Source organism: Zootermopsis nevadensis, unplaced genomic scaffold (genome assembly GCF_977971745.1).
Source record: "Zootermopsis nevadensis isolate Lab colony 2312 unplaced genomic scaffold, Znev_1.0 Znev_ptg000007l, whole genome shotgun sequence".
NCBI classification, from domain to species: Eukaryota; Metazoa; Arthropoda; class Insecta; order Blattodea; family Termopsidae; genus Zootermopsis; species Zootermopsis nevadensis.
In genome coordinates, this window is record NW_028259139.1 from 5,503,362 (window position 1) to 5,526,420 (window position 23,059).

A 23,059-nucleotide genomic window follows, 5' to 3' on the forward strand; every position below is an offset into this window, starting at 1 on the left:
TGCTTTGTGCCCTAACCATGAAATTAGCGACACGCATTTCCACCACACACCGAACTCTCTCGCAGGTCCATGTATAACTACTTTTGGGGTGGCGTGTTGGAGGAAGGTGCAATATGGCCGTGTCTGGGGACGTCATGCCCCCTTCCTCATTGAGACATTGCCCCCCACATGTGTACATGTTGGAATGAATGGCTGTATAACAAACTACTGGCTGCAAGCCATCATGGGCCGACCTGACACCTTCACTATCCTGGCTGGGGGGTCAAGGACCTCTTGAGTCAATATCACCCAAGTCTGCTGACGAGACTTCTAAAGCAGGAACACTTCATCTAAAGCAGCGTGTCCAAACCAATTGCCTCGAGCCATGCTTGGAGAGATTATATATTTTTTCGGGGAAATCCATAGTATTTGAGGTGTTAAAATCCAGGGAATCCCTGGTGGTACTTTCCAGTGATATATCCCTCCAGATCAAGTTTTGCCTCTTCTTGGATATTGGGGTTAGATGGAAAAAAAGGACACCTGGAAATCTCACGCGTAGCCACCGAAGAGTTACTACTTTTTGGAACGACACATTTGTGTATGACGGGCCAAAAGCCCGAAGTTTTTGGCTAATTTAGATCGAACATTTCGAAGCACACTGGAGGAATATTTATAAAAAGCTTTGTGAACGAAAGAAAATCAATAAGAAAATAAAGGCATATGTTATTTTACCTTCTACATAGTTCGGCAGCTTTCTCCCACGAATGTCGTATACTGAAGAATTTATAACAGTGCAGCCCTCGAAGTTCCCAGCCTGCAAACAAAGGAAACAAATCATAGCATGAACACATATAATTAGCAAACAAAACACAATTTTAATACTCGGAGGCAAACACGAGTAGCTATTTCTATTCTGATGCTGAATGTCACTTAATTTCTGGTAGACTGGCGTATTTATATCGCCCTAAGTTCTTGGACAATAAACCTGATTATTGTTTTATGCAACAGCGTCTGGGTGTAACTTAAACTTAAGCTGTTACGTCAGTCCATAAGTTTAATCTAAAATTTGTCGTCGTTCACATTTCTTCCAGCTAAATGCCAGGAAAGTACCTTAAATTGTACAACTATCATTTCCTTCATATCCTTTCAGATTCATTACCGATTAATCATCCTATTAATCGACGCTAATGACAGGGTCGTTAAATGACCAACAATTTTTTTAAAAAACGAGAGAAACTGATGTCATAGTTAGTATTTAAGCTGTACATTTAATGGAACATTATAATTAATTTAACAAAATATTTACTCATATTTACAAAACTTCTGCTGATAGGCTATTTAAAAATTTCTTGTCTGCAATCTGTAACTTTCTCAAAACGCAAGGTCATTGATCAACAGCTCCAGATATAAATTCCTTATACGCACTTTGAAGTGTATCGACGAGAATAGAAATAAGAAACACGTTCATTGAAGAAAGAAGTGTGTCCTGAACGAGCTTTCTATCTTGTGGTTACGCCAGGAACCTGCTCATCCACCGTCCATCTTGCTGCGTGTCTAGAGCGATTCTGTTCTCCACCAGCTGAAGTTGGTCAGTGGTTTCAACAACAGAAGATAAACTCTGTTTGTGCACAACGGAGCGTCTATTAAAATATAAATCATCATTTTCCTTGCCGATCGCGTCTCCTCCATCTTCAGAATGAAGCCACGTTCCTCACAGACGTCTCTGATCTACAAGACCAAGCAGCCACACGTCCAGCGACACAGAATTATTGTACAGTCGTCTTTTGGATCTCCAAAAGCATCGGTATCCGTGTTATTTATACTGCAAGTAGCTAGTGTATGACCCTTCAAGTTGGAGAAGATAAACCAACCAAGTCTAAAATATATCTTGTTAACTTTATGCTTTCTGCTAACACGTAATGTAGGGCACGGATAAAATGGCGATGTGTTAATATGGCTAGCATCAAACACGTTTTGCCGTAACCGGTTTTGAAGTCCGGTAACATCCACTGGGGTTAAGGGACTTCTGGGCAAACAGAACCAAGGGCAATAAGAATTTTTATTAAACAAAAGTCCTGCCTCACAATTAGAAGGGTAAGTGACAAGGTCTTAACGAATCTCTCATATCAAATCGGATTATGTGACCTAGTGTTCGGGGTTCTCTGAATCAGTTCCATGCCAAGAATCTGACTTAAACAGATCACGGTTTCTCCTTACCGAAGGCACGTATAATTATTTTTGGCTTCCATACGAATGTACCATTAAATAAAGCTCACTACTCGGTCTGGATAAGTGAGGAAGACGACCTGGAATAAATAAATTATTAATTTCTTACAACATGCGTCATTAAGTCTCTTAAACGCCTACATTAATCATTTACACACTTCACAAACAATATTAAAAATGAGAAGGTATTTACAGTTCTTAACTATCATTAAATCGGATTATAAAATTGAAAAGACATAATCAGTTATATTTTATATTATTCAATGCCGTAGTACGGTGTTGGCACTAAGTAATGTAAACACCAAATCGATCCCTTTATGCATTAAACCGTAAACTGTTACTTTGCAATGTCACAACTGTGGACGTGAACCACCTTGGCAGCGTGGACTTGTAGTATACCGACGTTTCGGATAGACATACTGTTTCTTCCTCCGAAATGTTGGTAGCCGTCTATCAAACTTCGTTATCTCTTTATGCATTATTTACTTTATGGTCTTTTAGGAACGCTATAGATACAGAAAAGACTGTGAAAAAACATTATTTTATATTACAGATGCGTTGGATACTAAGCAATAAACACGAGAAAGTAGTTAATGTAGAAACTGGCTCAGTTTCTAGGCGAAATACTTGTAGCAGTGCAAGACAAATGCGGCCTATGCTGTCTGATGACCTCAAATTATTTTTTTTGCAGACCTGCAGTGACTGGCGATCTGAAATTCCTGGAAAACGTTAAAACGTACTAGCTTCAGCAGCAGAAAAGCCGGTTTAAGTTTACGTGAACCCAGATTATGTACCATAAAGTAAGAGGACTGTTACAGATGCCCAATGCACCAATAGTTTAACTGCTCCTTTCAACTCCAAAGGTTATTGAATCGAACTCGAAATGATATTTGATTCATCATTTGCAGTAGAATACGATACACAGAGATTACTTTAGCAAATTGTGGACAATTTCTTCCTGATATAATATAGAATTTGCGATCTGAGGTTATGACGCCGTATTGTCTCGTAAGTGGTTACCAAAGTTTCCCATCTTCAAGGTTGAAGTGACACTTAAATCCTTCAATCGTGAACTACTTAAAAATTGAAAACAGAATTCAGTTGCAAACATCTGGGTCAATGAAATGAGTGGCCATTGGCTGGCGAATGGAGTTAGATTCCCGGAAAACGATAAGATTTTTCCCTACGCCACCGCGTGCAGACTAGCCTTCAGTGGGTACAGAGGTTGGAGGCCCAGCGGCTCCTTTCCAGAGGATAAATAAGACAATCATTAAGCTGACCGCTCAGTTCTACCAACTGCCAAGGTCTAAATTGACAGGGGTTTAACCTTCGAGTCCTCTATTCGCTTTCACGGTATGGTGCTTAAGTACAGAGCGTAATGACAAGTTCCAGATGCAGGGCTGAGTATATTCTGCCGTCTCATTCGCCATAGCGAATCCGGAGGCCACAGTCAGTAAACTGCACAGAGCCTGACGCACATATCTTTTACTTTCGGACATTTCATTAGCGGACAACATAAGTTTTGATGTAAATGTAATTACAGATATCGGAGGTAACACACCGACCACAAGATATTTACTTTTATATAGGTCTAAATCTGTTTAAAATATAAAATCTCACGTCTCATACACGGGCCAAAGAGGCTATTTAAGTTTAATAGACACTTTTAATAAAGTCTGACATCCACCCGCTTATCTGCTGGTTTCCCGTTATGCTAATTGAGCTGAGTGTAACATGGTTACAGGAAACAGCTTCGTTCGAGTATCTGCAGAGATCTTCGCCATCACAAGACAGCACAAAGTCGGAAAACAAGAACACCGAAGTTCCAAACGGGACCAGAGAACAGGCCCCAAATTTCACGCGAGCCTTACATGAGTTTAATTTCCGTACTGAAATACAACATATCTGAAGGAGAACTATGGTAAATTCATAGCGATGATTCGAAGGCGTTTTGTAACATGGCGGCGTGCTAACAGACTGCGGAATGCGAGGCCAGCGAGGCTCAAGGCGTCGGATTCATGTTTTTCCCCTTCGGATGACTCCAGAAAGGTCAAAGTGTTAGTGTGCTTTCACTGTTTACGCCAAATGTTCTTCAAAGAAAAACACAGAGACAAAGAAGCAACGTTGAACTACAGCGAGCCACGCGAGTTATAACCTGCGTGCTGATTTCTTTAATATTTTTGCGGTCCACAAACACATAGCTGTCATGGCGACAATGCGACAGCTCAAAATATAACACACACCAGTCTTATCGAAGTCCGTAACTCAGACATGGCTCTAGACAGAAATTCCAGGCCAGGAAAAAAATAAAACTAGAAAATACAGTAATCCTTCGATTTGACGGATTTCGGATTTACACTATGTTCGATACGTTTAAAATAACATACATATGTGGGCACTGATAAAGTGTTCATGACGAGAAAACATTAGCACTTATGGTCCACCTGCTTTAACAATCAACAAGACAGCGTCTGTCATTTATTTTTCGCTTTATATTGGATGTAAATAAAGATAATTTCCTTAACAGCGATAACAAATTTATTTCGTAACGGCAAAGTGCGGTGTTTTCTTTGCGGTACGGACTGAATTATTAAACATTAAATGGATAGGCTTTGGCTTTAAAGGGTTAAAAGATGATATGACGTATCTAGGTCAAAATTTATTTAATTATTATACGGCATACAGCGGCACTTATGTTCTTAACTTGGCGATTCTATGTGCATACAAATTTGTATCGATATCTGATGGCCTTTGTCCGTCTCTAAGCAAGTGGGTGGAAAACACCAAAAGATCAGAATAATACTGAAATGCTGCGCAGATATGACACGCTCTGATGACTTGTTTCACCAGCCACACTAGGTGCCCCTTAGGTGAATGAACTGAGATAACATCTTTGCTGGATTCGTAAAGACAATTAACATTTCCAATTGGTAGCTACAATTAAATTTCGACTGAGGCTTGAAATGTAGGCGGCTGTCGGCGTCGTGTAGTCTGGTAGAAGTTCACCGACGTTTCAGATGTTCTTGTTGCTTCATCACCCTGATGATGGAGGCAGCAAGCACCTCTGAAACTCTTGTAAATTTTCACCAGACTACATGGCACAACCCACAAAGAAACCATCTTCATAATCGAAACTGTGAGAACCTCAAATCTCACGTGAGCTGTAATGCTATATGATTCTCATTTGAAAATGTCAACTTAAATTTTTGCCGAAACGTCGGCTGACTCCAAACATTCGACGCGTGTCTCAGCCCAAAATCCGGAGTTAGAAAATAATAATTTCCTATTCTTGTCATCGATAAAACAGTTCCGGGCGCCGAACTGCTAATCCAGTAGCGACTGGCGTAGGTCTTGTATGCGTCACTATGGCGTCGTTACGGTAACCTCCAGCTGCTACTGAGACGCGGGAAAACATCCGCGTTCTGCTATACTTTCGACACATTGGTAATTCACGGCACGGGTCGTCCTGCTAAGCCATGACACGATTTTCAGAAGCACTGAAAGCGCTTTGCAGCCAAGAAGCACACTGGCGGGTCCCGACCTAACCAAGTTTCCACGTCAGCATTTTATTTTAAGGCCACCCAGCGGTCAGCATAACTTTCATTCTGGAGGTATAAAATAGGCCACTACAAATTCCTTCCATATATTTCTCAACTCACGATGCACGTTCATTATCACGTCTGAATCTATGCTAAATACCTTACGCAGCTGAAACAGTTTTAAATGACCTTGAAATAAGTAAATTAATTTTAAAGCTAAAGCTGACATTTAAATGTTAGACTCACCCCAAAGGATTCGTTTGTTTATTTTTACCATTTATTGTCTAGCATTAAGTTATTTTTTCACCATAAAATAGAAATTTAATCTCAAAAATAAATGCGATAAGCAAATCAGTATTTTTATACAAAAAAGAAGCTTCAATCAATACTGAAAAACATTTTTGTGCGAGTTTTATATAATTCAATAAAATTTAATGCCGCTGATCTCAAACTGTTCGCTCCAGAGGATAAACAGACGAGAACATTAATAATTATGCAGGCTTTGTTTGTTCCGAAATGTATTCTAGCCCCAGATATCCGATATTGTTATGGGGATTTAATGCTCCTCGTCGCCGCCTGCTTGTGACGTAGAAAGACACAGCTCGGGCAGAAAAATGTAGCTTTGCTGACAGATGTTTTCTAGAATTGGAAAGACCGAAGCGTGCAATCGCAAGTTTGCAGAAAAATGGAACTTGAATACTCCAACAAACAGTCGCGTTGTGGCAAGGATGATCAAATCTCGATTGTTCGTTTGTTGCGTCACTTTGTAGTCGCAAGTGGCCGTTCTGTCATCCGCCATGACGAATGTGCCCAGAGGCAGAGCGTCCTAAATCGTTGTCCACCTCAAGAAAAGATCAGCACGGCTGTCCTAATCGACGTGAACTAGCTGCAGTTAATTACTCGTTACCATTAATTGAACAAGGTTAATGTGTCCTGGAATGTGACAAAAATGTCGCTGCGCTAAGTCTGAGCAGGGGTTGTTTGTGTAACTGGTTTCGGATCAACTAACGCTGATGTCTGACAAACAAAGTCAAGATATCTTTTGTATGTGATTACGACAGCAAGATGCTGCCTGTGAAAGAGTGCGTTTAGAAAGTGTATAACGAAGCACGCCATTTTTGGTCCGCCAGTTATGATGGAGGCAGTAACCACCTCCGAAACGTCGGAAAACCCACAACAATTGTAAACATCTCAAAGGAAAACGAAGCTCACTTGTCTGAATAACACTAGAAATATTCATGTAACAACACAAATATACTTATTTATCCTGTTACATAAATTATATAAACATATAATTAAATATTTCATAAACCACACTATCATCAACAGAATAAGCTTGTTCCTTGAGCCTGTGGATGTGGAGTATCTTAGCAATATCCGTAGTAGAAAGAGTGCAGTGCTCTGTCTAACGAAGAATTCGTGTTATGAATGACCTAGGCGGCCTTGTTCGACTCCTACCTAGCTCGCGATACTGTCGTAGTCCTTCAGACTCGACATGACTGCAGCATGAAGTCCCCACACTTCATAACCTGAGGTTCGTATGCATCAGTAGGTCTGCTATTTTGTTAGAGTGGATTGCCTTCGCCACTAACAACAAATCAAGGCTGATTCTCACTAGGGTCAGGTCTCAAAAAGGATAAGGACACATTTTGGCAGGAGCATTCACGATGGTAGGTCAGATCGCGGTTGGGACAGGAACACAAGGGCGATGTGGTATGTGCCAGGATGTCTGACAGTTCGGATGCGAGGGTGCTTATTTTGGCGGAAATTTCTGGAGAAATACAGGGGAAAGGGGAAAAGGGAAAGAAATATGAAGAGGACGAGAATGTTGATAAATTTCACACGGTGTTTGAAAGACTGCGCAAAGACCGGTTGGTTATACTGCGTTCCAGTGTTATTGGCCGCTGAACTTTGTGAATTGGAACCTCGGAGCGAGTCACTTACCAGAAGTTTTCTAGGAGGGATGGCAGCAGGCCGCGTACAGTACACTCCAAATAAAATATCACCACGGAGTGCAACACAGGACAGTCGATTTCACTACACTAGAAAATTAACACTGCAGAGAGTATCTTCTTCACAAGTCTTCGGTCCTCTTGCAATTCTTCCGCTCCTCACAGACCATCGCTTTCTGACATCACTCGATTCATCAGTTTTATATATATTAGTGACCAATCGTGATTAGGCGTGACACCCTTTGAAAGTGTGACGAGAGGACACCACAAGTGTTAAAACATCACCAAGATTTTAAAAGCGTGACCAAGAGTGACAGGGCATAACTACGCGTGGCGTACTGTAATGGCGTGACGAGATGTGCCCATAAGTGTCGAAAAGTGTCGAATGTATTCAAAACGGTACAGAATCTAACAACCTAACCGAACGTAACCTAACCTAACCTAACTAAACCTAACCAAAACCACGAAACCGAATATAATGTAACCTAAACCATTAAAACATAACCGAATCCAACATAACAACCGTATTCGATCACACCCATCAACCCTTAAGGACCTCCAGAAAACCTCTCCAGGACTTCTCCAGCCACTCTCCAGAATTTCTTCAGGATTTTTTCAAAACAGCTCAAGGAATCTAAATAACCCCTGCATACCTTTTAACACCTATTTAGGAGTTCTCCAGGATTTCTCCAGAAGTTCTCCAGCACTTCTCCAGGATTTCTAAAACTCTTCTCAAGGACATCTACAGAACCTCTACATGACGTTTCAAACACTTCCCTAGGATTTCTCCAGGACTTCTCTAGAATTCCTCCAGCAATTTTCCAGGACATATACACGCCCATCAGATACCCACGATAGAATTCTCCAGGAAACTACTGAACCATTTCTAAAACCACAACTTTAACTAACCTAACACAATATAACCCATAATTTAGGGACCCGTCACATGAGTCCAAGTAAAGTTTTTCACTCTTAAACCACGATTTCTAAGCGAAAACAGTTTATGGTGACACGTCTTTTATTATTATATTAATTTCGATCTCATTCTGTTCTATGCCATTCTATTATATTTTACTCTATTCCATCATGGTGTCTTCAGTTCGTGCAGAAGAACTGTAAATCTTAAACACTTAACAGAGAAATTGCTATACGGCGAGTTCTTTCAAGTGCTCCCTTGGCCAGTGTTTCTCATTACATGGCCAGCATGAGTTATGAAGGAAAACCACGATCAGAGGACAGCAGTACCAGCCAAGCTCCCATTACTTGTCAATTCCGTCACTGGAATGTCACAGTTGCTCGCTTCTGCATCGAGAAAACGCAGTGCACAGCAAATACAAGAAGATATAAGGGTGTGTCGAGGTCTTAGAAAGTAACAAATTGAAATATTCTTTGCGGTCGTCCGCACATTAAAGCTATGTCGCTTAATCCGAATAAGGAAATAGTTAGTTGATTTGCGTACATGGCTTGGTAGCAAGCTGAAAGCTGTTAGCGTGGTAGTGAAGTTTACCCTGAGATTTGCAATTTTTCCAAATCATAGCGAGGTCATTTGAAATAAATTAGTCGCGGTTTAACGTTTCGTAACACCGATCACATTGGCCTTGCACTGGGAGCCTCATTCGAAAACTCTCGTCCGTGATTTGTATGTCCGAATTTTCCTCTTTTGTTTTGTAACGACTTGGCGTCGGGCTGATCTCCTGCCTGAGATTTCCTATCAAAGTATAAAATGACTGTTTAAAACCTTAGATCTAAATCGGAATGCGCCATAAGGCCAAATCCCTAAAGCTTCATTACAATTCTGGATTTTCATGTCTAAGAATGGCTACACAACTCATATTTGCACACCGTTATTAATAAACCCCGAGGCAATTATCCGGACTCGTTACGCGAAGGACGCCTTTGAAAAACGTGGAGGAATTGCTCTCGGGCATCGCCAACCGTGAACGGACTGTCAAGGGCTAACCAATTATTATTCTTCCAACACAGAGATGGGCGTCATCTTTTGTTATCCCACAAGATATTTCCATATGCATGCGACAATGCAATTTAGGCGTTTGTGAAAGGAAATGCCAAGATAATACTTTCTGACAATGGGCGACGAATTGGCAGACCTTGCAAATAACATTGGCAGCAGAAATACTTCTAGTTGAGAGACTGACCTTGAAATTTTTAACTACCATAAATGCATAGATGTCTCTGATTATCCTATTATCGTGTACTGACAAAATCAAATATGGAAGAAGAACTAATTTTTTTTAAATAATTTAAAAATAAGTATGGCCTCTGAATGCCAAAGTCTGTAATAAACCGTTGGGGGATCCAGTCTAGCTAATAGGATACCACCATAATTATCACACAAAAATACGTCCATCTGCTACAGTACAAACCATCCGTAAACAAAAGATACTCAATGTGCTGACAGTAGTTGAGTATACGTAACCCTTCGGGCTGAGGAACTCCTCCTCTAACAAAAATGAGCAACATTACTTATAAAGTAATTGATAATGAAAAATACTGCAACTGCGTCTTTATAATCGAGTGGTTTCCTCACCACTTCGTAATATTTTAACAGTCTTCCGTGGTCTTTCCTATCAATCGACGTCTTTCGTATGGGACTAAATACTGTAAATGAAATGTGTGCTACGTTTCTATAGTTAAATATATACAAAACAAAAGCACTTACCATTTGGACATGAAAATAGACTACTATTCGATCCCTGAAAAGAAAGGAGAAGTTTTTGTTAGAATACACACGTTTTTCAGTTCAAACACAATCAAATTAATTACACTTCCTAAATAACAAATAGGTGTGATGTGTCTGTAGAAATTTCTTCATGCGTTTGGATCCTTTACGGTACATCTTGAAAGAATGTTGAATTATGATGGATATTAAGAGAAAAAAATTAGAATTTTCAAAACTACTTTATTTTTCCCCTCCCCGTCAGAAATTCTGTGCTAGCGTTTTAGCTTAAGCGTGAAAAGAAAAGAAACAAGAAGGAAAAGGTAACACTAGGAAAATATAACGATAAACATGCGTTTCTTATATTCCAATGGAGTTAAATGTAAGAACGCGTATCCTACTCAGTAAGGCAAAATCAATCAAATTTTTACGACGCTAATAAAAATGTCCATTATTATTATATTTTATCATGGACTCCCAAGTTTCTTTTGTGGCACATTTCACGCACACCGGTTTGTTTCACGACAACAACAATTGTTCGTCCTAACATTTGTTGTGTGCGGAGGAATACAATGCTTCAATTGAAGTCGCTTGAAATGTGCGTCTTCCTACGTCTCTCTACTTCCGGTTAGTCAGAAAGTTGAAAATGGCTTCTCCTCATCACGTTACCCCTTCATTGTGAGGGGTTTGGTGTCTGAAACTGCAGTGCACCAGCACCTGGTCCAACGTTACTTATCTGTGACTTCTTTAACGACGTTTTCAATAGGTCAGCCTATACTGCGCCGAACAATAATGATGATTAGTGGATAATAAATTGAATGAGATGTGGAAGGAAGCGGTTGTCGCCTAATTTCAGAAACTATACCGGTATTCGCCTGGAGGGACTGAGGAAAACAACGAAAATCTCCTCTGTCAGGATGGTCAGTCTGAGGGCGGACGTTTGAACCCATGGTTTTCCGAATACGAAGCAAGCGTGGAGGCATTATTGAGATAAAAATAATCATGGGACACAAGATTTCTCGGGCGTAGGGTCTTTTTGCAGAATGATCTGAAGGTTGTTTCGTAATTAACACATTTCGTAAAACGTGAAAGTAAACGAGGGACAAAACGAGCCATTACAACGCAAGACAAATGGCCTACGTTTGCTGTGCTTTACGACAGTAGTCCGAAGGTACCAGCACCCAATCGTTTGCGTCATCGTCGAGGTAGGGCCAGACCACATTCTTGGCGAGTTCGTTTGCTCCGTGTGACAAGATCAGGCCTCATCGGGTAGTAATTGTGACTCACAACGTTTTATGGGCGATGCTGTAGGTCGGATAGCAGCGAGCAAAATTAAGATTTTAGGTTAAGTACAAGCCACAAGTCATGTGAAATAAGTCACTGTTTTCCACGCTGTCCTCCTCCCCAAAATTGAAATCCGTGCTCTTCTAGGAATAAAACTTTCCCTTAAAGGAAATCTCCTGTTCAGTACATTCCACGAGCAGCATTCCATTAGCAGCTGGTGGACTGCTTGGATGTACACAATAGGGATTATCTCACAACTTCATAACATCATGGACTAAAAATAGATACGTGAAAAAAAAACATGGGAATGGTGAAAAAAGCTGCACTACACAAAGAAGCTCCGACAGCCAGTCCGTATTTTTAACAGTGAAGTCACTAGCTGTATATTACCTGCAACTCGTCTGTTACGATTTAATTAACTAAACTACGTTAAATAGGTCCCTTGGCGCATTCCTCCTTCAAAAGAATTTGGCCAAAGAGCCACTCCGAAGCTAATTAAACAGCTTCTGCCATCTATTTTTATCGGCCTACATTACATTATAAATTCGAGTTTGCCACTATAAACTTTCGGGGGGACGGGGGGGGCCCATCTTTTCTGCATGTTCTTGGAATTTCAGCGGGTATTGTTGATCATACTTTCTGTGGTTTTTGTTTATGACTTATCATATTCGCTTTTTCTAATTTTTCATTTATCTTTCGGCAATTTTGATCATTGGTTTCAGAAATTTCATTTAAGCTTCTGTCCTACTTTGCTCTTTGACTTCAATACCCATTTCTTCCTTCCATATTCCAACAATGTATTAAGCATTCATAACCTCATTTATGTTCTCGTATTTCTCCCCAGATGCTCTGTCATCCATCCAATTAATACATCAGTTCCATGACATTGTTTGGCCCAGTTTAATGTTTCAGTCGAAGGACTCTATCGAGGGAAAAGCCCATTTGAGACGCCTGAATCTTAAAGACACAGGCGGCAACAATGTGAACTAGATTGGATTGCCTGATAATAGTCTTGTGGCAGTTTTTGTTGACGCGGTTATGAACTGAACGGTTTAATTAAGGAATTTCTATATCATCTGAATATTTATCAACTACATCAAGTAAATGTTCTGTTTTTGGAGTTCCTTAGTTAAGTAATGCCAATCAGCAGATAAAAGTGGAGCTTCGCATTGAGAAAGTTCCACTGCTCGGCGAATCACTTATGAATTGCTATAAATGCAGATTGTTAAGAAAATGACAACTTTACAAGTATCATTGAATGTTCAGTACAAAAGTGATGAATTGATCCTTGCCTTAAAACAAGACGTAAGCCAGATTGTCATTTCAATAACATTATTCCCACAACTTTCTCTCGTTAAAAATTGTTTCTGCAGTTTACGTCGATACCAGTTGATTATGAAGCAAAGTAAACAAGTACGAACAAAGCTTACAGCTTACCTGAGAATACAGCGGTGTGAAATATCCTAATATGGCGACCAATATGGCCGACGGGTGTCTTATGAGCATGGCAGTGCCTCAAGTAATCTGTAAAAAAAATAGAAATGATGAATTAGCAAATTACTTTTCAGGCAGAGTCTAATAAAATCAATCTCAAATAACAATCCCAATAGAAATATTGTCTACGCTACTGAGCTGTGATCTTAGATAAATAGTACGTTTTATGTAATGCAGGATGTTTTATAACCAATGCTCATCGGCAACATCTTACAAAAATATGAACGATAAATCGACAAATTATTACTTGTAGGCAGAAATGCTTTCATTTTGCGATTACAACTCAGCATTGCGTTTAGACTGATCACTGTAATAGAATCTAGGGAGGAAATTGGAATCGTTTGTTAAACTTCTTAAAATACAGTTTAAGAACCACGGGCCTGCGAGTTTATCGCAACAAATAATTCGAGATCATTGCAATGTGAAATCTGTCTGGCTCCACTGGAGTGCATCGTACTACGTTAACGCTGCTGGGCTGTTAATTCTGCAGCTGCTGATTATATGGGGGAAAAAATTAAAAAAAAAATGTATATATATATATATATATATATATATATATATATATAGAAATAGTGCTGACTTCAGTCACGTGTTCGTCCTTTCGCAAAGTGTGGCCCTAAAACGGCAGAGTTTATTAATTTTGGCGGATGTTTTAATGGCAAAAGTAAATCCCCAGGAACTCCCGCTTTTTATTTTGAGAATCATATGAAACCCACAAACACACCCTATGCACAAAATTCTGAGTTGCTTAATGCCAAAAGAGGTAGTTGACGTAGTTATCACTTGGCTTCGAGGGGTAAAGAATTTGAAAGGTCCGTAAAAATGTAATTTATAATTGTTATTAGGTTCGTATAAAATATTTTCGAATAAAATTCAATATTATTTCTGGTTACCACACCCCGATAGTCCATACATCAGCACAAGATTAAATCAGCTAGTGTCAAGACGGATCACAGGAGCTGTTTAAATCATTCTTGATCTCCGAGTAGTGCTTCATTACAGGCAAATGAGAATGTGCATCTGTTCCGAAACGGAACTAGCGACTCCATCATTCTACAGGGAAAATTTCTTCTTGGCCACGCCTTCACGTGACGCGTCTCTACAGTCGGTGAAGGGCGCCTTAAAATCAGCCGTCACCCAGATGACGTAAGGCTTGACTTTAAACTATGGCCGTGTTATAGAAACTCACCAGTGCTGAAGCATACATTTGCCAGCCACACACTGACACCAGCGCTACCACGTAGACAGCCGTCGGCCTTTGTCGGTTTATATTTGCAGATCTCATTGTGCCTTGAGTTTAATTATTTTTCTTTCCGGCTACGCACGTAATACAGCGTGAAACAGAGTCACTACAAACGATGAATTAATAATCTGAATTGAAATGAAAGTATCCCGTTATGAGACAGTCGACCAGCATACATCTTGAGGAAATGAGAGACGTCTTCCAGATATTATCCTGTTCGCAAACAGGCTCAATATTTTGTCCACGCCAGCTTCTGGATTGTGACGCCGTACGGACTTGCAGGCGTCTCGTATTCGCTTAACTGCGATGTTTGTTATTTCAAGAATTGTTTATTGCATATCAGATCTGTTAGTGATCACTGTTCAGAGCAGATTCTCAGGCAATGTAATTTACAACAGGAGAGAAGTTTTGCCTCTGTAATGATCACCTTACGTGAATCCTCTATTTAACACACAAAGACCCAGACAAAGAAGCTTTCACTTGCTACTCTACCAACTTCTTAATGGTGGCTGTTGTTAATATGTATTTCTTTTCCGGAAGAGGATTTGGAAAGCAAAGTTAATTTAATTATCTGGATGTTATATAAACAGAACACCGTGGATTTAGTAGCGGACAGCCGAATATAGGTTGGATGAAAAAAATACAGGTGTCTGGAACACAAAATAGGAACATTTGCATTCTTCGTTCTCGTCTTGAAGCCACAGCGCTTGTACCACATACATATTGCCCGAGGTTGGCCGAAGACGAATTCGTAACGCGGTGCTGCTGGGAAGCCATCTATGTGGATAACGGTATTATGACACATGCTGTAGGCGCATTCCTCAGCGCTGTAAAGAGGCTGCCATTACCAATTCTGTGGGAAAATACCAACTGATGTATTGCAAGACTTCCCTCAGCAAGACATTTATTTGCAGGATTTGAGGTTTTAATAGCGGTGAGTCTGAAGCTGGCTGGCTGTCTTCTGGGTTGTTGCGCCGTGTAGTCTGGTACGAGTTTGTCGACGTTTCAGATGGTCCTTGCTGCTTCCATCATCATCGTCCTGATAATGGAGGCGGCAACTATCTCTGAAACATCGGTAAAGTTCTACAAGTCTACACGGCGCAACAACCCAGAAGACAGCCATCTTAATTTTCATTTTATTTGTCGCCTCCTTAATTTATATAACAACGGTTTTTCAACTACGTATGTTATATAGAGTCAAATGATACAAATGACCGTGAACAAATAATTTGACGGACCTGCAGGGAAGTAGTAATGCCTTACCACTCCGGCATTTAAGTGGAAGGTCTAAGAAAAACCACAATAAATCAGTGAGGGTAGCTGGGCTCAGCACAAGGTACTGAACTCGGGACTTCCCTAGAAAGAAAATAAATAACCGCTCAACCGTAATGTTAAATAAATATATTGTTACATCAAGAACACCCTCACGAATTAGTCTCAAGGCCCAAGGGGTGTGTCCTTTCAGCCTCCCTCTTCCTTCGGTTTCCACGTGTTGACACGAAACGTACAGACCAAAGGCGCACCTGAGGTTCCTTAATAAGTGTGTACATAGCGTAATAGCGCGTTCGAACAAATTTGCCCCATGACCTTTGCGAATGGAGCCAGTGACGTCATAGTTGTCTGGGGGTCAATAGTCTTTGCGTAGGCATGGTGTGTGAGAGACTACTGACGACGTCACCGCAGAGGATGATTCCTCCTCAGGTTACCATGGCGACAAAGATAAATATCTGTAGTAGAACTGGGATAAGCTCTAGTATTTACGCTAAAATGTAATCCGGTTGTTGAAATTGTCCAATATAGATCGAAGTTGAAATTCGGCGACAACTTTTCGCAAAATTCCTCAGTATCAATTTTCATGAAAAATTGTGTTATCAATCTTCGAATTATTTTATGGGTACGGACAGACGGAGCTGACGTAAGCGTTTAAGTGAAAACATTTAACTGATATGGCCGTGTTGGAGGACATGATCTTAGCAGCGCTAAAAAGTGTCTACACAGCAAATATGTGCGCATAAACAGTGAACCGTTTGTCAAATTGCAGTTCCGTTTTCGTCACAACGACCATGAGAATTCTCGAGGATTACTGCAAGGAAACAACACCTGGTGTTTCGTAAGAATGTAACAGCATGAGAACTGTTATAAATGTGTTACATTTCGAAATTTTCTGGAGAAAGCCGCACTGTAATTCATATTTGTAGCTTTAGTTGCATAATACCAGGGGATGAGGTTGCGCAAGGTGACAACTGCGGGTGAATGTCAATTACTCTGATCGTCCAAATAAGAATCCATGGAGGTGAGCCCAGCTTGATCTGTATTCGATTCGACTTCATGCCCGGCATTCCGCTGACCCGAAGGTCCCTGATGAAATTTTCTCAGGCCGTTCAAGCAAATGTCTGGATCCGGGTTTTCCAACCTTTTCCATGTCCGACGCTGCGTTAACCTTTTCATATCGAGTCGCATTCCGCAATTTGTGCAAGAGAACAATTTATTAGAAGCATTGAAAATAATTTCACACATTACACGATTTACTTTTACAAACTCAGTCGTTGGTGAGATTTCAGATTCTCGCGGCTGCGAGTATGCAGATGGCTGTCTTCTGTTGCGTCGTATATAGTCTGGTAGAAGATACCAACGTTTCGCCTGCTGCCTCCATCATCAGGGCGACCGCCCAGACAGCCATCATCTGTGTATTGAATTAACATCTTTGCCATACGCGCTACTTTGCCCACGAGTCATTCTCACTGGCTACATCACCGTAATATTTGGTGGAGAGAAAAAATTACGAAACTCCTCATTATGAAGTTTCTCCGTTAGATCATAAAACATTTCTGTTCATCTGTTCTTTGGCGTCCAGATGGTCCCCTCAGCACTGCATTCTGGGACGCACTCACTGCATGTCCCTCAAGACCACAGGGCTCTGTTGATAAATCTGACACCTGGCCGTCAATTCGTGGGACACGTTCGCTGTTTAGAACAGGTAAAACAGTTGAACACACAACTGTGAGTCTAGCAGGTGCATATAACAAGCATGTGCCCGTTGCAACCCATTGTCAGGATCATGACACTTGTAGCACCCGGAAGCAACGGACGATGTAAGGGGGGATGACACTGTAGCCTCACATCATACATTCCCACTGTCATCATCTGAAAGGAAACTCTTCAGAATATCATATTCGAAAGCAAGTTCTAAGTTACTTTTTGCAGTACACTGGCATTCCAAAGGTGTTCTTCACGTAGGTCATTGATGCACTAAAATCACTTTTGGACACCAATGTGTTCCAACAGGAAATTCGAATAAAACACCGAGAGGTTTCGGACCTTCCCAGTAACTGAGCGACTGTTGCCTTCTTCAGGAAGAACTCGACTAAGTATGTGTTCCAGCAGTGTTCTTAGGTCATTTGCACTGACCATCACAATTGTTACACAACGAAGTATTTCAACGATAAATTCAGTCCACATTGTTGTTCAACAACTGCCCTATCTCCCAGGAAGAAAACGCAATATATAGACAGACAGGCTCATGCTAAAGCCTGAAGAACATTACAAACCGACAGCACAAAACGGAATTGGTCCTGATTAAAGCTGTGGATGTTGTGAGCATTTAAACTTCCTGCAAAAGACATCGCTGACGATAATAAACCATTTTGGTTTGAATACTATCACAGCTTTGGTGTTCAACAATATGTGCGGAAAAAAATCTGCAATTTCTTTGTTAGGTTAGGCTAACTGAGGCGTTTTGTTCATGTGAACAATGCCCAGGTTAGGGTAAGAAAAGACATTTCTAGCCTTCGACGCCGAATTCCGCCTGAATAATATTAAAGAAATCGGTCCGTAAAAAAACTACATTTTACCATTATGAATATCAATTTGGTAATTCTGTTTAAGGGAAATCAGGCCTGCTTACTCCAAGAATCTGCTGACTGATAAAGCAGGTAGTTCCCACTGCGTTTTAAAGGGTTAAATACCTTACCTAATCAGACGTCAGGTGTGAGACTCTTTACAGTTCATCCATCGCTCAGAGATTCCAGTTGACTGTTCGTCCAGAACAACATCGCAAGAACAATCACTGAGAAGTGCCTCAAAGAAATGCCCTCTTCACCGCAAACAAACACACAGAAGCGCTTCCGTAATGATGATGATGATGATGCCGAAGATGATCACCTCTTATATAAATGATAAATTCTAAAGTATTCTAATGTTTGTGCGCCATGATATGTAAAATTATTTCTTTGTGCTTTGTAAAAATTACAATATTGTAAAACTACGACGTTTCGGAAGCCGGATTCTGCTTCCATCTTCAGGTAAAAAAATGGGAAGACGACATAAGACTATTGGTTGCTGCCTCTGGTTGAGGTAGCCTCACTCCCGAATGTACCTTGCTGTTTGTTTGAGGCCGTAAAATCTGGAGATCTTCCAGACTATAGTTAGGATACCGCTGTAAAACTTTTTTTTTTAAACTTGAGCATTTTCCAGCAGAAAGTTCACATACTCCTGTTTTTTTCTTATTTTGGCACCTTGAGATTTGCGTAGTTGCTATTACACACGTCACAGGCTTGAGCAGACAAGTTTTTAAAGCAGGTAAGCTAGATGCAGCATTCCAGTGCATAATAATAACAATAATAAACATAAAAAATCACCAATAAAAATCCCGGCTATTTGCAACATAATTTAAGTAAGGAAGAATTTTCCTTGTAAGTTCTCACCTTCTGTCATAAAGAGAAAACTTCACACACGCCAATGTAACAACAGCAAATGTTTGACTGTGTGACTTTCAGATAGGATCCTGCTATTTACAGGATAAGAAACCATAATATTATTATACGGAATGATAATTTACAATATTTCTTAACCATCACCTTTTTAAGCATGTGCGTGGCCTGTAACTTCAGTATTTTATACAGTGCATTCCAGTTTTACTGAACACGCAAATAACAACAGAAAAGTGGACAAATATCGATGCAGATTGATAAAGAGTCTTCCACACCATTCAATAAAATATAAAACACTATCTCAGTCACTTCAAACTGAATACAAGCAATAAAATAACAAATTATAAAATAAAAAAGAATCAAAAGGACTGTAAGAGTCAGAATATGCTGTAGTTTGATGATCTCACCGATGGTGATGTTAATCCAAACTGAATAAATTCCCAGACTGGGCTGGGTTTAACCTACTTCTTCGATATATCGAACGTGTATGACGCAGCCCCACGGAAGTAGTTTTAATTGATTTCTCTTTAACCATTTTACTGTAGACTAATCATTTACACCTGATGAAAGTGGCGAGGTCAGTTTCCGAACCTACCATGATCCGATTTAAACAATTCACTCTAAGCTACATTTACAGTGGTCTTAGGATGACCCTTTCTGTGACTTTTCCGTTGCATCTGTTAAACTGAAGATACTTTCCACGGTGTGGTGACTACGGAAGAGTATTTATTACAAGCAACAGCAGTATAGCGATACGTGACGGACAAGGCGGGAATACTACAAAGTGCGGAGATACTCGGAAAGGCAGTAGGTCACAGCTAAATTGTTTTTAACGAAGACCGGATCTGTTCAAGCAGAAAATATCTCTCTCTCTCTCTCTCTCTCTCTCTCTCTGAGAGGCTGTATTGCACAGGTTACTTGTCAAGCTCCTGGCAAACAACATTTCTCGTCATTTATTCTAGTCTGCGGGTTCATTCATAAGGCAATGGTCGAAAATAAAGAAGCAATAATTATCATCATCACATGCCATCAAGTACATTTCGTTTCGAAGCAGAACTCGATTAAATAAAAGATACTGAAAAAATGTATTCTTGTAACTCCCGTCTCCTGAAGATAAGAAACCACTCCGAAGACCTTTCAGTACATAAAGGATAATATTAAAATAAATCTTAGGGACACAATGTTTGGGGGGGGGGGGGTTGATTGGATTCATCTGGCTCAGGATAGGGACCAATGATGCGCTCTTGTTGAACGTGGTAATGAATCTTCGGGTTCCATAAAATGCTGTCGTTCTCCTGAGTAGCTGAACGTGGACAACTCGCCCCCAGCTTGGTCTATTAACGAAAACAGTTCCGAGCTAAGCACCATCTCGTTCTGTTTGCGGGTTACAGGCAGGCCAGCAAACTTCCCCCTTTCACTTTACGTAACAAATATCCCAATTCCCGCCAATATTTGTACGACATGAAAGCGTTTCTAACCTCTGATTTGCCCAGTGATCAGTGTTAGTTCATTCCATTATCACTCCGTTATGGTCTGTCTGTTTACCGTTACATCTCTCTTCACGCTTCTAAAGTGTCACAGTGTTACAGGATGTCCCCGTTTGAGACAAAATTAAACCAAGCCCGTTTTAATGGATTCCTGAATACTATGAAGAATAGTTTGCAAATGGATAAGTCTCACTTAATTAACTTACATCTTTTGTCATTTGAATGGCCAGCCATATTTAATCAGGCATTAAGAATTACATCCTGCAAACAGAACCAGCTCTTCCTGAAGTACAATCGAGTCACGTATCAAAAACGTAATATTAACACTATTGAGTTTCTTAGTTGTTGCAAATTAATAACAATCATAATAACAACAACTACTGGGTCTTGGAAATGCAATTAATTTTGTGAGAAAGCTGATTGTCCCTTGAATATGTGAAGAAATTTCAGTTTCTGAAGTGTTGCGGCATATAGTCTGGTAGATACCTCTGAAACGTCGGTAGATATCTATTAGACCAGTGGTATTAAACCTTTTTTGTTCGCGTACCCCCAGATATAATTTCTCTTCAACTTTGTACCCCCAAAGTCGGTGTATAATTCAAGTTATACATAGTATATAATCTACATCTAAAATAAATTAAATAAATTACATTACTGATTATGGAGTGTTTATCATAATTTTTTTTTTTTTTTAAATTACACATACCCCCTAAGATGTCTTCGCGTATCCCAGGTTGAATACCACTGTACTAGACTATACGGCGCAATATCCCAGAAGGTATCCGTCTTCATATTTATCGTCGCCAGAACCTGAAATCTGTCCCGTAAGTCATGTACGTAGTTTGGTTAATAAGAGAGGAAGTTGTAAGAAGTCGTTCAAAAGCGTGGTGGGGTGCGAACAACAGAACAGCGGAGGATGGGTTGGCAAGTAGCAGCGGTTGGGTCACAAGGACCTCATCATCCATCGCTCGGCCTACTGCCACTAGGCCATCCGTACCTGTCAAGTGTCAGAACCACGGATGCCAGTACATTCAGCCTCCGACTCACCATCGGTCGTTCATTTCAACCACCACCATCACCACTCCCGAGGGCTAAACAATCTTTCACTCCAAGGGGCAGGATCCTTATTGACAAATTGATAGTCAGTCAGCTGTACAAGGAATACCCAGACATTTGTGGAACAAAATTAATAACCAATTTTCGTTATCTTTGACAATACTTGAAATATAGCGACACTGATTAAAATCCGAACTAATTATTGTAGAGTTAAATATTATTTTGAATTTGCTTCTGAAAAAGCTTGTTCAAGTCCTTCGGAGTAAATAAAATAAATTAGCTTGTAGGGACGAGTAACAAATTGACAAATGCCTTCGTGGGCCTCGTTACAAGCGGTGTCGGGCCGGATGTAGCCCGCGGGGCGTCAGTCTGAAGAAACTGCTTTGTGGAATGCAGTTTTCTCTATCTTTACGCCGTGAGTTTGCTTTGTTTCTTCTTCTTACATCCAGTAGCAAGGCGACTGGACAGAGGGAATCCATTAGAAGATAATGCGTTATCTTCCACTCTGCTCTGCAATTCAAGTGAACCGTTTTTAGTGTAACCCACGGCGGAAGTCCACGCATCAAGGAACACATCCCCGATAACCCAGTTTCTCTTAGGAAACAACATATTGCAACAGCAGTTACTATCTCCCTAACATGCAGGTGCGTATGAGAAATTGTTAGGTTACGTCATAAGCTCAGTGCACGTAGGTTTTACAAGAACTATAACAATTATCTGTCGGCCCCTTTTCAATTATATGAGAAATTAATTAGAGCGCGTAATTGTGTTAAGCGTTAAACACTGACACATATATATTTCAAGTTCTGCAAATTATTTTATTAAGAACGTAGACCGCAGTAGCTTAGAACGTGGACTTACGGTATGGATGACTGGGGGTTCGATTCTCGGCAGGGGCACTAATTGTTCTCTGCACCACAGATTCCAGACCAGATTTGGAACCCAATCAGCTTCTTATCTAATGGATACCAAGGGCTATTTCCCTGGGGGTAAAGCTGATCACTCAACTGTGGTTAAGAATGCATGGCGCTGTATCACCTGGACTGCATAACATTCGTCTTACGTATAAAAATGATCTACATTCGTATTAAGAAAATTTCTGCCGAATGCAAAGGTGTCAGATTTGATTGCAGTGAGTGTAGAAATGATTTGTTGATTTTTTTGTTATAAGACCGTTTTACAGGCCTCTAAAAATGCGAGGTTTTCTGAGAAAACAATTTCGTCAATGCGAACGTCTTACATAAATAGCGGATTCGCGTATTTTCTTCTACCAAAAAACCGCTCTATAAGAATACTCGCAGAAATTCTATTATAAATTATCTTAATGTGTCCATTACACAGTCACTTGAGAGTAATTTAAAAGAAAAGCTGTAATTGGCCACATCTGAATTTTGGAGCAGCCTCTTGGGAGTT

General features: G+C 40.3%; 1 protein-coding gene across 6 annotated transcripts in view; it reads right to left on the bottom strand.

The window, feature by feature from the left end:
* Window positions 1-23,059, bottom strand: part of uif (sushi, von Willebrand factor type A, EGF and pentraxin domain-containing protein uif) — a 68,834-nt gene that overhangs the window by 40,577 nt on the left and 5,198 nt on the right. For all 6 annotated transcript variants that reach the window (XM_087344072.1, XM_087344069.1, XM_087344070.1 and 3 more), the window contains exons 2-4: window positions 13,095-13,181; window positions 10,377-10,410; window positions 712-793 (exon numbers count right to left, since the gene is read on the bottom strand). In XM_087344072.1, the coding sequence (XP_087200198.1) occupies window positions 712-793; window positions 10,377-10,410; window positions 13,095-13,163 (185 nt within the window). In that variant the 5' untranslated portion in view covers window positions 13,164-13,181. The remainder of the gene's footprint in view (window positions 1-711; window positions 794-10,376; window positions 10,411-13,094; window positions 13,182-23,059) is intronic.